The 17,777-nt window shown below is 39.4% G+C and overlaps 1 protein-coding gene across 2 annotated transcripts in view; it reads left to right on the top strand.

Moving 5' to 3' along the window:
* Nucleotides 1–17,777, top strand: part of HHAT (hedgehog acyltransferase) — a 324,596-nt gene that overhangs the window by 49,676 nt on the left and 257,143 nt on the right. For both annotated transcript variants that reach the window (XM_067565411.1, XM_067565410.1), the window contains exons 6-7: nucleotides 2,416–2,628; nucleotides 11,674–11,845. In XM_067565411.1, coding sequence (XP_067421512.1) covers nucleotides 2,416–2,628; nucleotides 11,674–11,845 — 385 coding nt within the window. The remainder of the gene's footprint in view (nucleotides 1–2,415; nucleotides 2,629–11,673; nucleotides 11,846–17,777) is intronic.

Here is a 17,777-nt window from a genome sequence, read left to right as displayed (position 1 = left end):
TCTGTGGTAGGCAACCCCTCTCCCTCATCTTAATGTTTTATTAGCAGGTTTGATGGGGGTCCCCCTTTGAGTCACTAGTAGGGTGATCAGAGGTCCAGATTTGATAGGGTCAGTCCTGATATTCAGGGCTTTGTCTTATACAGGTGCCTATTACCTGACCTCTGTCCCAATTTTTCACCCTTGCTGTCTGGTCACCCTTGTCACTAGCTACTGTTCATTATAGTATCTTTCTATGAAAACATTTGGGTGGCCATTACTTCTGCCCATTGAGTGGGAGAAATACAAGCTTTAATGGCAGATCCACCTTATGCTAAATTTCATAGGGAAAAGGTTTCTCTGAAGGGTTATACAGACCCCTCACCAGTAGGAAAGGGGTTAAGGAGTGGTTTTGGACACAGGTGGTGTGAACTCAAGCAGCTTCTTTTAGAAATGTTCACATCACTGAAATTTGTAGATCTGCCACCTAGGGTTCAATTCAGACATTCACAAAACATTGGTGTTGTGTTATCCTCCTGGGGCTGTGGAGGCAGGGCAGCAGGAAAGCAGTAGTCAGGAATAGTCAGGAAAGCAATAGGGACATAGCCATATTCTTAACATTAAGAATGTGCTTGGAACTTAAACATGTTCTTCACTTAAAGTTAATGTTCTTAACTTTAAGCACATGCTAAAGTGCTTGCCTGAATCGGGGCCATAATGAGGATTGTTCCCTAAAGAAAAATTTATATGTTGAGGTATTCTATCACTCCTTCTTCCACAATCAAAGGCTGTGATTGAAATTCTTCCAGATATTTAGACTGCCCTTTAATCATCTGAATTTTAATCTGTTGCTCCTAGTTAGATCCCTTGCACAAACCCTAGACATTCCACTCTCTTTGGTGTTTACACCCTTTGAATACTTTAACTGGTTTTGCCTGTATTTAGTTTTTATTCATGAGCTAATTCCTCTAGACTCTTCATCATTTCTGTTGCTCTTTTCTGAATTCCCTCAAATTTGTCAACATCTTTCTGATACTGAGGCACCCAGAACTTAATATTTTTGCATCACATCCATCAAAAGGATGACTATGGTATATTATCTACCTAAGCCTTTGCGTAAGAAGGCTATAGATGTTTTTTTTTGTTTTGGTTTGGTTTTTTTTGCAATATGTGTTACCTACAGCTGTTGGAGTTTTTGGATTTGAGCTCTAGCTCAAAATTAGACTCAGCATGTCTGCTGTTTCTTGAAACATGGCATTATTCATGGAAAATAATGGGTGTTATCCCTAGTCATGTTGATTGGTGTTACATGCATAAAACCCTCTGTGTCACGATGAAATTATATGCTTTAATATATAAACCTTTTTTTGGTGGAGCATGATATATGATAAACAAGTGCTTTGCTAATGCTCCAGTAAACACAACTCTACTTCAAGAGAGATGTCATCAGACCAATTCAAAATGCTGATTTTTGTTTCATATCCCAGAGTTGCTAAGTAAGCTTGGCAATTTCTCTTTCATGACTGGTTTCTGAACTGGAAAATGAAGGCTATTACTCTAACAGTTGGATTTATGCCAAAACAAGGGTCGCTAACTATCCTTTGACTGGCATAGATCCAGTTTTGCTATCTTCATCCTCTGCTTCCTTTCACTTGCTCTATGGATTTTAAAGAAACTGTTCTTCACTTCTGAACAGATTTATTTGTTCCATTATCTTCTCTCCAAAAGGCACTTTTATTAGGACTGACAAAATCATTTTTCTTTGGTTCCAATGCATGGTATTAGCAGGATAGGATCCTATCAAATTGGGGATGGGGGTGGGTTGGAGGGCTAACAAATCCTCTACAGTACAAACGTTACCATCCCAACTCCGTTCACTGAAATGTGGGCATTCACCAAGTCTGTTAATTACATTGAGAATACCCTGCCCTTTGCCTTCATACTTAACTCACCTTTGTGTGTCCCCTTCCCCAGTACAGGAGAACGAAAGGAGCAGGCACCTGCTGCCACTGAGCTGCCTTCCCGCTGCTCCACTGGCCCACCTCTGCACAGGCAAGGAGCAGCCTTTCTCTTCAGGAGCCAGCAAGCCTTGCAGCAGCCCGCATTGGGGTGGCCGGAACTGCAGTCCAGTCATAGCAGCCTAAGCTACCAACAGTGGCATCTGGCGGCAGCTGCTGCCAGAAGATTTTGCTCAGCCTGAATCCCTGATATGCCAAGGAAAAAAAAAGTGTAAATAGTGCCTTGCCCGTATGCACCAGTGCCTCCCCAGAGAGGCACGGCCCACAGTTTGAGAGTCTATGTTAACTAAATAACTATAGTTACTGATGATGACCTAACGACCAGTAAAGTGACAGTAAGAATGCTGATTGTTTGTTTGATATCAAAATCCCATCATGTTAAAAACATTGCTGTCACGCCATTGTCTGTTTTGCTCTACAGAGAGGATGGTATGGCACTGAAAATGAGTACTACTTGCTGGTCTTCACCCTGACTGTTCGCTGCCTCTGCTACACTAGTTTCAGCCTAGAATACTGCTGGCACGGGTCTACCCAGAAGAGGTACCACTCATTCTTTTGGATGCTGGCCTATATGTTCTACTATCCTGTATTCCACAATGGACCCATTATGACCTTCAATGAATTTACTAAGCAGGTAACAGCACTTTCAAGATGGAACAGCACTTGGTTTTCAATATACCTGATGTGGACTGAGGGCCAAATTCTCTGAGGTGCTGGGCATTTCCTGCAAGCTTTCCAGCACCCTCCCACATCACCTTTAATGAGGGGGTTGAGGGTGCTGAGCACGTTGATCAAATTGACCAAAATGGGCACTGAAAAAAGGAAGACAAAAGCTTGAAAATTAGATGGGGGCCTGAGCTAAAACAACGTATTATTAAACAGCTCCCAGACCTCAGAGGATTTTGCTTCTGGATCCAAATTGAAGCTCAGTCCTATATCTTGAAAATAATCTCTGAAAAACTGCTAACCAAATTGGTGACGTCTTTTCAGCCGCCAGATGTATTCAAACTGTATTAAATTAAAAAGGGAAAGAGATTGGGTAGGTGGGTGGGTGGCGAGGGGGGAGGGAGCAAATTCTTTCATATTTTGAGCAGTGTTGTCCTTAATTAGATGTACATTTTGGATAGACAGAGCCCAAAACCCTTTTTAATTCATTACTTTGGATAATTCTTCTTATAATGTATTTTAAAATGCACTTTGCAGTTTATTTTGCAGTTACCTATGTAATAAAAAATTGTCATTGGTGAGATTTTTCAAACAAAATATGTTCTTAATGTTAATGAATTTTCATCCTCCCCTTTTTTGAATGGCTTGAAATACACTGCATACAGGAAAGAGGGGGACACTGAGAACACAAGCTTAGATATTACCTTTTTACACATCAGCCATTGAATAATAATTAATTCACAAAAGACTAGTAGTTAAAAAGAAATATATATTTCATTGATTGAGTGACAGATTGAAGGAAAATATCCAAATAGGTCTAAAAATCTAGTGATTGGGGTAAAGACAGGCTGACTTAAATGCTGAACCTTAGTTTTCCACATATATTTTTATTTATCTTCTGCATGAGACTGTGAAGTCTTGGAGATACATATATTTTAGTTCCTTTTTGAAATAGATACGTATTTTTTCAACCAACTAGATACCTTAGAAAACCCACAGTGGCAAAGTAGTAATTTTCATTCATGCATTTGGTGATTTGAGTGTCCAGTGTCCATAAATGAGTGTAATATATAATTTTCTCCTTCCTGTCTGTCTAAAGGGTCACCGTTTTCCATGTAGTCTTTAGAAAAACAAAATCATTTAGTTGCTTTAAACAATACATCTGTCACTGAATTTGATAACATCAAGGTATACAACGACGTAGAGACAGGTTAGTTTTAAGCACATGAATGAAGGAACCTCTGACAACAGTTAGTAGATATTTCTGTTATGAATATCACAATACACGATACACTTATTCAAATGAAGAGTGATCAGAAAATGAATAAACTGCTCTTTATCATTGTGATGTTCCCCTAGTGTAATCTGGATTGGTGAATGGCTGAGTCATCCAAATCTCCCACCCTTGGAGCCCGCTTTACCCTGCTCTGCTGTGAGAACCCTCCTGGGTTCTTCACACACAGCCTCCAGGAAACAAGCTGCTCCTAATTGAGTGAATGAGTGCTTCTAGCCAGCCACTCTTTGAATTATACAACAGAATGACTCCAGTCATACCCCCAGATGCAACCCTAGAACCTCCGTCTTACAATGTTCAGTGCTGCCAACTGAACAATGTAAGCTCATGTAAATTCATCAATTTAACAACGAAATTGATATGCACCAGCTTTGTTATTTCTAGCGAAATCTCCCACATGCTTCCTGCAGCACCGACACTGCTTCTGCCTTTTCATTTGGTGTTAAGTGTCACAATCATTTTCAGTTTTTCTTGTATGACAACAGATTCATCCATCTCCACTGTATTTCTAACATGACCATTATCATAGTATCTAGATGCTGAAAAAAAAAATCCAGCCCCACTTTCTTCCATACAAAGATGGGACTTCCAACATTCCAGTATTGTTAATTTTCTGAACAGCAGATACCAGTGTAAGAGAGATTTTGGTGCTTGGACTCAGCTCAAGCTTATACACTAAACAAAGCCAAGCTGAAAGTCAGCTAGAAAATTACACATAAATAAGAATGAAAAAACTTTCATTAATATTCCCAAGAAAATTTGTGATTCTTATCCTTATCCTGAACCAGATGGTTACATTTTGTAAAGCCAAAATTACTGGAAAGTCTTGTAGTCTCCAGATTTGGGGGTCCGAAGAGAGGGAATGTTCTTTACATAGTCATGTTTTCTGGACTCTCTACTATATGTAGCATATGAAAAATAATAAGAAAAGATAAACCCTTCCCACAGAGTAGGTGCAATGGAAACAGAAATTATAGGGTCATCATGTGTAGATGAGTGATAAAATATTCCTTCTTCTGTTTGCAAATCCTTCATTTTGCTATGTTAAATGTTTCATAGCTGGCAGTTGGTGAGTACATATGGGACTACATTTTCCCCTGATTCTGGTTTGAAAGCCATTGATAAATATTTTGAACAACTGTTTTCCAAACTTTTGAAAGCTGAGCCTCACTTTAAAAAAAAACAAAAACTGAAACCAGTCATGCCCTGAAATGCTGCCATGTGTTATTAAAGGCCATCTCATCTTAATTTATACATCTCCTGCACCTCCTTGGCTAGTCTTTTGTGCCCCCATGGGACTCTGGGAAATACTGTAATTCTTCACAATATGATTCTTTCACTCCTTTTCTTATGTTTTGACCAGCAGCAAAATAACTAACAATGTTGACATTTAAATGCTCATCATTGGCATATGAGTTACCACCCATTCAAATAAAAGGCACAATTCAAACCTCAAAGCTGCTGTTTCAGGTGCTATACAAATTCATGAAGATGTCTCTGTATTGGCTACGCTTGTTTCATGGTTTGAAGCTTTTCTTTGAAAACTTAACAGATAGAGACTAATTTTTCATTAAAATGAAAGCTGAGACTATGGAGAACAATTAGGCATCCAATTTGGCTAATCATTCACACCCCTTACTCTGGGAAATACTGGATATTGCTACCCTGATCAGGATAGTATAGGAATAGTAACAGGACAGAGACTTTCACCCCTAGGCAACCACTTCAGATAAAAGCCTAGATTGGTAGTAAACAAAAGTCATTAGCTGTCTTGGTGGTGTCCTATGATTCTCTGATAGTTTACATGAAATGAGTGGGTGATCTCAGATCAGTTCTCTGAATGGCTAGCAGGCTGCACCACAGAAATCTTCACCACTATTGGCACCAATTAGCATCTTTGGTAAGTCTCAGTAGAAATAGCATGAAGGCAATAGTACTCTCGAAGCACAGTAATATCAAATCACATTGGTGATATGGCATAGGTAAGCTTGCACTTTTGTTGTGCATGTGCATGCTATGTCTGATCTCCTGATAAGCATAGACTTCAGTTTTCAGTCAGTCACCTTCAATAACCACTATATTTATTGAAAGCACTGCAAACAAACATTTCTACCCTAGGCACTTGGTGTGTAGGTGCACTGTGAGGGACTGATAATTATAAGGCACAAGGCATGTGCACTAGTAGCATAGACATACGAACAGGTCACCAAATACAGCAATCAGATAAGCTTTGCAGTTAACATTTTATAGACGTCAGCATACTTATTGTGACACACCAGGATACTGAACAGAGTCAAGAACATGGTCTAGCATTTATTGTTTAAAACACACCTAGACAATGCATAAATATAGATCTGAATACATAATTGCTGTGCCTCCACTACCAATAGAGTATATGGAACCTCAAAGCAACATGTACCCTCAGAAAAGTAGTATAGACTTGTGTGGTATGTTTAACGCTTCATTTGAAAGAAAATACTAGGGATTGCCTCTGTGCTCTTGTAACTTCATAACTGTAAGCAACATGTGTGGATTTGTTCAAGTAAATGCATTGTAACCAGCTAGATATTACTCCTACACTTAACTGACGAATGTGGTTAACTTTTGATGACGGGCTTATACTTCTGATAGAGTCTCTCTCTCTCTCTCCCCATCCCTACCTCCCAAAAATGAATTTTATCATATTAGAGTGAACTTGGGAAGGCCCAGTGATGGAATAAAGATGCTTACCACCTGGTGCAGTGAAGAAAAAGATTCCCTTACTAAAGAGATTCATGATGAAAATACAGTTAACAAAAGTAGAACACCCTACGCTTTTAAGAATCATTAGAATTGAACTAAATTTGGTATCTGTCTACAGCAAAAGCTGTACATGGGCTAGCCAGCATGAGTTAGCTTGAATGCAACTAGTGTGGGTAACAATAGCAATGAAGACAGTGCTGCATGGCCTTCAAAGCAGGCTAGTGAGAAAAGAATGTACCCAGAGTCCATTCCAGCCTTGTACTACCTACACTGAAGCCCACGCTCTGGTATCTTCACTGCTATTGTTACTTTTGCTAGCTTGGGTTCAAGCTAGCATAGATAGGCTAGCCCATGCACAGCTTTCCTTTCCTTTCCTTTCTGTGAGTATGTCCATAAAATGGGCACTGAGGTTTTCAAACCCAATGAAGACATCTGGACACTCATTTTCCATTAAAATTAATAGGAATCAGGTGTCCGGTTCCCCTTTGTGGCTTTGAATATCTCAGTCCAAGTCCCTAAATGAACACACTCAGTGGTACTGCATTGAACTATGGCAGACGGAATAGCTGTAAGAATTAAAAGGGCAGAGTCAAGTGATTTTCCAACACTTTGAAGAAACTTTGTCTCTTCAAAGTACTCGCTGCCAGTGAGATGTCATTAAGAGAGATGAGTCAGAAGAGCAATAGCATCTGCAAAGCTCATTGAAAGATGTAATGAGTTATCTGGTAATTTTCTAAGCTTCACTAAGAACAAGCTAATCATCTGTGCATCTATAAAGCCCTTTGCAGGAGAAGAACAAAACTGGTGGGGGTAGAAGGAGAGAAAATTCAATTGAATAAGGTATTTCCCTTTTAATGTTGGCTTAGATGAAGACCGAGGAAATATATCCTTATTGTATATCATTTTATAGCCCCAAAAGCATGCTATCACTTCAAATTTTAGACATGAGACAATGAGTCAGAGAGACAAACAGTAGAGGCAGATGGGATGCTGGTTACTGCAATATGATTGGATTTGAAATATGCATTTGTATATCTTGGTTATTCTGCAAAATTTGGCTTTTAATTTAAAAAGGAAGCTAAGGTTATTAAATAATTCATATTATTGATTTGTTGTAGGTGTTGCAGAAGAAGTGCATTTGTTGGAGGGACTTGTCAGAATAAAGAGGGGATTCTGAATATTCATTCATTAACTATTAAAAAAAAAGAATGAGTATCACAGAACCTCTTTATCTTCAGCGTGAGAAGAATAGTGCTGTTTAGCATGCTGGAAAATGGAGTTATATAAAATGAAAAATAGCAAAGTTATCCTATGGCAGAGTTTTCAGTATGCTTTTACTTTGTGCTTTACTTTATGCTATGAAAAATGGGATCGTTTGACCTTTTGTTAATAGTAGTATTTAATTTTTGTATTACAGTAGTGCCCAGAAGCCCCAACCAATAATCAAAGCCCCATTATGATAGGCACTGTACAAACAGGTGCAAATACTTGGCAGTTTCTGTAGGTCAAAAAGATCAACTAGCCTCTACAAATTCACCTGCAGAATTTGTGGGTGTCACGTGTGAAAATACATGCAGCCCATGTTAGAACCTAACTTCCCAATGTGTACATGCAGACACCCATATTTGCATACATTTGTGGAGGCTAGTTGAAACCTTGATCCTTATACCCAAAATTTCTGAGGGCCCGTCTTTTGTACAGTATGCAAAATATTCATGTGCAAACCTGATTTAGGTGTGCAAATGTGCTTTGGCTTCTGTATGTGGCTTCATGCATGCACAAATAGATGCATGTGAAAATTTAACAGGCACGCAAAAGGGAGGCATTTGAAAATTTAAGCTGAACATCTGTAGTGTTCTTTGGTTTGCCTGCTGTATTGTGTGTGAATCTGGAAGACAATGCTGGTTTCCCACTAAACAGTAGATTATATTCTAGCCTACTTCAGGGAGAAGATGGAATTAAATTTAGTATATGAATGTGTTTAATACAGTTAATGTCTGGTGGGCATCCTAGGAAACTTGCCAACTGCAAAATTTAAATCTTCTCCCATATGACTTAAACTTGCATGATCAGCACTTGCTGGGCAAATCCCCATAGCTCTTGCTGACCTTGACAATTTAAAGGAGTAAAGCATTTAGTTAGACAAATTGATTTTGAGCAATAAATCCAGTGTAATAGGTACAAATAGGAGAGTTTCGACATCACACAGTTACTTTTTTTCCTTCTCCTTTCTTCTCTTCAACAAATATTTACCACAGCCACTATGTGGAAAATCCCATTCTCCTTCCATGTTGTAGTTCCCTTTGGCTTTTCCCAGCATCTAAGGATATTGATAAATACAGGATGATTAGAACTTGTCTCACATCTGGACTCTCTTAATGTTATAGTGCCTGGGAACAACTGATAGTGTTTGTTTTTCTACAGTAATTCAGTTTTTATAGGGCTTGAGACTAATTAATGATCATCCATAGTGTACCCTAGTCCTGTTTTCCAGGTACCAAATCCTTAGCCCAGTCCACAGCTTGCTTTGCACTTGGGTGTTTTATAGGGTCATGGAGATAGGATCTGCTCCTCTGTAGAGCAGCTCAGGGGCAGCGGTGAAGTCTGTAGCAGCCTCTGAGGCGCCTGCCTGCCTGCTCTGTGGACCCCGTGGCCAACTTCAGCAAATAGCTCCTTTCACCCTTCTGCAGCAGAACCTCGCTTGTTCTCTTGGTTTAGGGCCCTTCAAGTGATGTGGAGTACATGTGAGCATGTGTGCATGTATACAGGAGGAACTACCAACAATCACAGCAGGCTTTGGAGTTGGAAAAAGCAGCACCAGCATCCAAGAACATCTTGGGTAGACTATGGAGTTTGTAGTTTACATTTAAATGATGCCTCCAGAACTTAAAATTCTTTCCAGTTGTGATGTGTGTAAATATATATGTACATAACATTAAATGTAGTATACACATAATGCATTTAATGTACACACAAAGTAAAATATATATGGATGCTTATATAAATCACTTGATCATTTAAATGCAGCCACCACTGGCATATGCCAAAATTGTTCTTTGACAATGCCTGACTATGTTACACAGCACATTAAGGCACACCTTAGTCTCTGAGGACAGTGCCAAAACCTCTAGAATTTAGGGCCCTTCAACCAATTTCCAAATTTCATTGAAGTAAATTGAGAGACTCCCATTGCCTTGGATGGGCTTTGGAGCAGGTTTTCTGTAGGAGGTCACCTTGAATGAAAAACTTACATTTTTATTGCTAGATGTCCTCAGGCATTGAAAAATATAGTTTAAGACCCTTGCCTAGTTTTCTTATGAAAATGCTTTTTCCTTAAAATAGATGATCTCTGATTGGTTATGTCTTCCACTAAAAAGGCTATTTAACTAAATGTTTCAAAAACAGTTAATGCCTTTTTATGAGAAAGAGAAAATGTTGTTTAACAGCTCAAAACCTATCCCTAAAGGTGAACTGAAAGAAATGAATGAGAAAAGTAAATATCTTGTCTCTTAATTTGCTTTATGTTAGTAGCTTTTTCCTGTCAGAATTTTTAAATTCCAGGATTTTTGTAGGAGTCTGAAGGCAAAGTGCTTTCATTGGAAAAAATTAACCCAACAGGTATTAAAGGGAATAAACTATTAATTGAGGGTATTGTTTATCTCCCTGCAGTGACTTCTGTTAGCTTGTATCAATGAGAGGAAATTCAACAACAAACTTCTGTGGTTAAATATGCATATAAGAGCTGCGTGTTAGAGCTGTAGGTTTGTTTTGAGGCTGTTCTCTAGGTTAATGGGCCAATTATGCCACTTCTGCCTACTGTGGGGTTTGCACTTTAAACCCAAACATTTCTTGCTGGCCACTGTTAGAGACAGGATACCTGACTAGATGGACCTTTTGGTCTGATCTAGTCTGCCAGTTCCTACATTCCTGTGTTCCCATGTGTGAAGAGACACTAAAATGAGGGACATCAGTGGTAGATACATAATGAGAGAAGCACAAAGTTTTCTTTTTACATGCTCTTTGAGAAACTTGTGTTTATTTCTTAGCAGATAGTTTTTTGCTTGATAAGGTACTTGGGGTCTAATTCACAGAGCCACATACAGGTTTCACTAAAATGAAACTGTTATTCCACTGTATTCCTCTGATAGTGACAGTCCTGTAGAAATTAGAGGCTTATAATTATACCAGTCTCTCCTTGAGCAATCTCAGATATGGTGGCATTCAACATATATGGTGCCCCCAGGCTCAGAATTTGTCTGGCAGTGGGGTGACAGGGTATCTGAATTAATAGTGGCGAGGGGGAGGTGTAGGGTGATACATCTCCTGCCCTCGCTTGGTATACGTAGATACCCTGGAAGGACTGAATCATTTGAAGCGTCCATTAAAGCAAATAAAAAATGTAAACAGATGCAAACATGATACCTGTTTCAGGGAGCTGCATTGTGGGATAGGTACAACAAACAAGAGGCCGTGCAGCACTTTCAAAATACGCTGCATGTGTGGTGGTAATCACCATGCACCTGAGTCGGGATGGCTAATGTGGAAGCTCTGCGCTAATGTGGCTTGCACCACTTCAGTTCTACTGGTTGAAGTTGCAGAAGTATAAGTATGTAGTGCAGACAGGGTCTAGAGGGGAAGTGTCCCTTTTTCTCCATTTGAAAGCATGTGAGAAGACCCTCATCAGACAAAAATGGAACTGAATTTAAGTACTGTTTCTAGTCCTATGGGAGTGACTGAAAGCATCTTGTGCATACCACTCACATTCTTCTCACTGTTTCCAGAAACTCCATTAATAACCGTGACTTGTTTTGAAGGATTAAATCGAGAATTCCCCAAATGCTACACTGAAAACAATGCTCTTGACAATACAGATAAATACAAAGAAATTAAATGTTAAAGCTGGCATAAAAAAGTCTATTTGAATGAAATGCCTGGTCACTTGTACGCAATGTAACTTATTTTGATTTCTTCCTGTAGATGAGGAGACAAGAAGCCTGCAGTTTGAAGAGCAACCTTTGTATTTTACTCCTGGGCATAGTTCGCATTTTCTGTTGGTGGTGGTTGGCAGAACTGATGATTCATCTTATGTATATCCATGCCATATACAGTAGTTCTTCACATCTGGAAGCGGTGTCCTACTGGACCTTAGGTCAGTGTAAATATAACGTACTTTGAATACATTAATTAATTACTTATTCATTACCTATTCAGTGCCCAAAAGATGCTTTATAGACACATAAGGAAACAGTTTGCTTCACCCAAAAAATTATAATTAGAACCATATGAATATTTTCAAGGTTTGGTGAAATCTTGAAATTCAAAATTTAAAACAAATGTAGATGAAATATTCACTCTGTTTTTAGATCGACTGCAGAACTGATTGACATTTTTTGTAGTTTTGAGGAGAAAAAAAGGAAAAACATTTTGAGAAAACTATCACCATTTTTCCCTACCACCTTGGGTTTTTTTTCCTCCAGCCTGTTCTACTTATAATCTAAAAAGATAAAATACATCAAAAGGATAGAGCAAGGGATTCAAGAAGAAAACAAGGTGGCTGGAAGGCAATGATCTTTGTGCATACTGTTTAGTTCATGATGTTGTTCTCTCTCTCTCTCTCTCTCTGTGTGTGTGTGTGTGTGTGTGTGTGTGTGTGTGTGTGTGTGTGTGTGTGTGTGTGTGTGTGTGTGTGTGTGTGTGTGTGTGTGTGTGTGTGTGTGTGTGTGTGTGTGTGTGTGTGTGTGTGTGTGTGAGAGAGATTTTTAAAATAACTTTTCCCCTAACTCTTTTTCAGTTTCTTGTTTTTTCTCTTTGGTGGCTGTATGATGATTTGATTATAGATACTCAGATAGACACGGAACAAGCTGTAGACAATTACATTCACAGATGCTATGATCTTCTGCTGTTCTGATACATGTACAATTGGGGAAAACCCCCAAACTCTTAAGCTTTGGTTCAGTAAAGCCAGACTTGTTGCTCACTGAAGCAAAGGAGATGCGTCTCCCAACATCAGCTAGTTAGGTGAACCTGCAGTAAGTACACGAGAAGATCTAGAGGACAGTGGTACACAAGACCATTCATTATATACAGTCCTATATCTTATTTTTGATCATCTGTGATCTGAGTTATACAGGAGATCAGACTAGATCAATGGTCACCAAACTTTTTGGGTCACATCCCCCCCTTCCCTCACCTGGTCTACGTCCCCCAGGAGTGGGGCCAGGGCTGCAGTTGGGAGCTGTGGTCAGGAGCCGGGGCCACGGCTACAACTGGGACTGGGACCACAGCTGTGGTCAGGGGCTGGGAGCGGAACTGCGACCAGGGCTGGAGCTGTGGCTGAAGTTGGGGCTAGGGCCAGGGATGGGACTGAAGCTGGGGGCAGAGCAGGGCTCGGTGGTGCTCCCTCCATGCTCCCCATGGGGGCTTGGTCCAGGCCCCTCTGCGCCCTCTGAATGTTCCTCTATGCCCCCCCTAAGATGATCACAATGGTCCCTTCTGGCCTTGGAATCTAAGAACAGTAATTCAGCCCAGCAGCTGATGCCAGTCTTTAACAGTCCTTGGCCAATAGGTGGAATCTGTGTTCACAGGAGCAGGTTGTGTATCCTCCAGCGGAAGGCAGTGTTACATGTACTCTCGTAGCTACTTTGGTGTATATAGCGGAAAGATAGTGCCTTTCCTCCATGCTTTTTTCCCCTCCTCTAACTCAATCAGCATTTGTAAAGGAGATTCTGATTTAACATTTCTCCTTCCAAACTAGAATTCTTCCATCAATTAAATCTGGTAGCTGCTAATGTCGTCTATATTCAGATGGTAAAAGCGTTGCTGTGATAAGTGATAGAACTTATTAAATCAAATGTTGACCAGTTAATAAGTGCAAGACTCCAAGATTAAGGGACAACTATTCAAAATGTGAGGAGAAGTGAGAATTATCAACAGTATTCAAACAGTAAATAAAAAATTACTATTTGAGGAGCATCTCAGGTTGCTGATATATTCATTTGATGCAATCAGTATCACATTCTAGTAACTAAAATTCATTTAGAGCTGGTGATTAGAAAATGCCTAAAATGCAAATTCAGATGATGAAAGTCTATTTCAAAGCAAGTCTTGACTATAAGACTTCCTTAGTCTGATTAAAATAAGATCATCTGAACTTAAATCATTGACCTTTGGAAAGCCTACTTTTAGAAGAGGTGTGATCAGTGGGGGGATGGTACACTCTCAGAGAGGGATTACAAGTGACACTGTAGTTAATGAAGACAGATAGTGAAACAGTAGGGTTCAATTGAGTTTTCATGGCTGAATATACAAATGAAAAAATGTGACATTTTTTCAAGTGTTTTTATTCTGTCCAGTTCTGACAATGAGGCTATTTGTTTATTACAGTAACTGTGCTTCATCTCTCCTTAAAGTCAAATAACATTAACAGATTTGACACATGAAATTTTAGGCTTAAACTCCATGACTATGTCCTCTTAAATATTTAAATAGTATTTAATAGATCTGTTTTCCTCTGATCCTGTCTCAGTTATATAGAGCTTTACATATCCTTTTACTGTTCCTTGTACAGGTCCAAATGTACCTTTATCTCACATTCCATATTATTGAAACTGCTTACATCAAAGAGGCACTGATGAAACAGACCGTTGATACTAAAGTAGTGGTTTTCAACATTTTTCATTTGCGGACCCCTACAAAATTTCAGATGGAGGTGCAGACCCCTTTGGAAATCTTAGACATAGTTTGCAGGCCCCTAGAGACTGTGGACCCTAGGTTGAAAACCACTGTTCTGTGATTACAACAAACTTTCATGGACATAGTCCATGGGACTCCCACATGGTATATTAAGGTTCCCGTGCCACTGTTTTTTTTCTTTCCCATTTTATGACTGATATCACAGTCTTTGGCAGACTGAAAATTGTATGTGTCGTCTTGTGTATATCAGGTGTTGTATCACTGTCCCCATTAACGTATAAACTTCAAAGTGAAATGTGAGGTTTATATTGCAGTAAACTCTAAATAGGTCATTTAATGGAAATATGTATAACTTGGGAATGTTACAATTGCCCTTCCAATTTTTCTTGAATATTTTGGAGTGATATACAACAAAGCCTGTCAATGTGAATAAGAGCAGCAGAGCTTAAAATTTTAACAAAGGATTGCTTAGTAAATCTTGGGAACACTTTGCCATGGTCAAAATTATGCCTAAGAGGAGAACAAAGCAGAATAGTTTTTTGGACATAAAAAAGGTTTAGTATACTGTCCCTGCAAGGTACAGCTAAAAGCACATACAGTAACCGTGTTTATTTTTAAATGCTTTGACATTTTAATATTTGAACAAATTTCTGCTGTACCACAGAGGTACTGTAAATGATACACAGTAGTTTAAAAAAAAAGCACAGAAATGTTAATATTACCAAGAGGACATTGTCCATTATTAATTGTCTCTTCCTCCCTTGCACATTCACAGAACTAAGAAATGAAATAACACGTGGGGTGAGTGGGTTATTCATCAAGACAAATTTTGTCTCCTTTGTAGCAGGAAATAAGCAAGTGAGTTTCTCTAAGCAGTAATGCATGGAAAGATATATGAATATTCTAGATACCTGCACACTAAAGGTATGTTATGAAGCCCAAAGGTAAAGGTTCAAATGCCATCCAACACCCAAGAGGTGTTTACACTTTAGTGTTAATGAATTTATTGAATTGTGCTGTTGCTTTTAAAATCTGCTGATTTGTTGGCTGAGCCCTCATGTATGACTCAACCAGATATATCTGCTTCGGTGGGAACTACAGCAGATGATCCGATGCCTCCTTTCTGAGTGTTCTTTGTTATATATCAGTGTCAGCCCTGGCTGTATTACTATAACAGTACACCTTGCTGGAATTAAGACACCTCATTCCTTCTTGATTCACTTGCAACTCCACAGCCTTATCCATTTCTCTCCTCCTTCATATCGGTCTTCATGAAAGCCAATGCTGAGGGTTAGGGTTAGGAAACAACTTCCTTTAGGGGCAGATTATTTCATAACAGCCTACTGCAGCGTTTCTTATATGTCTCTCTGAAGCATCTGGTTCTGACCACTGTCAGAGAAAGTATGTGGGACTGGGTGGAGTACAGACCTTATCTGGTATGGTAGTTATGTTTCCAGAGCACTTTGCTCACTGTTCCTTTGCAGAGAATTGTTCAGCTATCTAGAGCTGCCTGTTGCAAAATAATAACAAACACAGAGAACAGTATATCAGGTAATGAAGTCTGCCTAAGGGACAAACGATACACAGAAAGCATCTTGAATTGATATTGTTATTTAAATAGAAGTGCTGTGCAGTATTTATTTAGCCTTTCAATCTCTTAAATTATTGTTGCTTGCCATTATATTTACAACTCTCAAACTTCAGGTTAATTACATTGATGGTAATAATATTGGAAAATGTGCATAGATGGTGAAAGAAAATAACCTGTCTGTTCATTCTTTCCTTTCCCACACTGTTTTCCTGTATTACTCGTCCACCTACACCTCCTAATTTATAGCTGGTGTCCATTTATGGACATGAACTGTCCCTGGCAGCCACTGTAGCACTGAGCAGTAATGCAGAGAGCCTTATGGATCAGTAAGCCATAGAAATAGTATGGTCAGCAACCTTCTCTGAGGTTGAGCAAATTACATTCACAGTGCAACGAATCTTTAATAAGAAGGAAAGCAAGTGTCATTCTGCATTTGGTCTCTAGATTTTGTGCATTTAAAGAAAAGATTATTGGGAGGGCTGCACTAATTGGACAGCAGCATTTTGAGCTTTTCACATTGATTATTTTTAGGGAACCTTATCTGTTATAATTGGGAAGCAAAAATTCATTCTTTAGACTCTTTAACCAAATTGCACATAATCTATAGCTGTTTTGTTATACTTTTCCTTATTTGTGTTTTATTTATTTATTTGGATTTAAATACAACAATATAAAAGAATGCTGACCTGGGGATGCATGTGCGTTTGCCATTAACAAAAAATACAATTAAGAAATCATTATAAACCTAACTCAGCAGCACATTTCCTTTCCGCATCCCTGTCACAATCTACAGTCAACAGACACACATCAGAATTTACCACACCTCATGATCCTCCCCAAACATAAATCCCACTTGCCTTAGCCCTCAAATGTCAGCTCAAAGATGTGCTCTGTATCATGTCTGGAAGACCAATCAGTTTGGGCTGTTTTGAATAGGGGAGTGAAAGGGGAGTGAATTCCAAAGTGAGAGTTCTTCCCAGAAAATGTGCTGCCATTAGCTCCTTTTCTTTGATAGAAGAGGGACTCCAGCTCAGGCACCTTCGCTGATCTCAACTGCAACTATATGTCTCGGGGAGAAAGGAGTCTCTCTGGTAGGAATGTCCCAGGCCATTCAGGGCTAGTAAAACAACACCTCTACTCATGCAGCCAATTCAGATACTTGGAGCACTAATCCCATGTGATCACAATGAGGTATTCTATTTAACAAGTTGTCTACCTCATGCTGCTCAGAATGGCTGTAAGAGGTAGCCCCCCATAGAGCACATTGTTATATTCCAATTCAGAGGTGGCAAAGCACTAATCATGGGGGCAAAGTGCATGTCCAAGGGGAAATGTTGCACCCTCCTGGACAGACACATGAAAGAGCTAGCTCTGGTCACTTCTGATACTTGGTTGTTTAAGAGCAGCTGAGACTCTAATCAGATCTCTGTGCTGAAAACTTTGATTACAAACCATTTTCAAACACCCTCAACTGAGGGGTGTGACTTAGCCTCTGTGAACTCCTCCTGATAATTACTTCAGTATGCCAGAATGACCTCAATCTTCTTCAGATTGTCTCAGCAGTCTTGCTCTCATGCATACCCCAATCTTACTCAGATGGTGGGAAAGACACTCTGCTGCACTCTTTGGGCTGGGTGAGAAAGAGCCATGAACCTGGGTGCCATCAGTGACTGTCACATTAAAAATTCTTTGGCCCATATCTCCTCATTGACTCTCCTAATGGCTTTGCATACACATGAAGTAAGGGGTGGCAGAAGAGATCCTTGGGCGATCCCATGTCAGAATTCTCTCAGCAAAA

Source organism: Emydura macquarii, unplaced genomic scaffold (genome assembly GCF_026122565.2).
Source record: "Emydura macquarii macquarii isolate MOO-44397 ecotype Brisbane River unplaced genomic scaffold, CSIRO-AGI_Emac_v2 contig_2676, whole genome shotgun sequence".
NCBI classification, from domain to species: domain Eukaryota; kingdom Metazoa; phylum Chordata; order Testudines; family Chelidae; genus Emydura; species Emydura macquarii.
The sequence above is the reverse complement of the archived record's forward strand: the minus strand, read 5'-3'. Positions and strand labels throughout refer to the sequence as shown.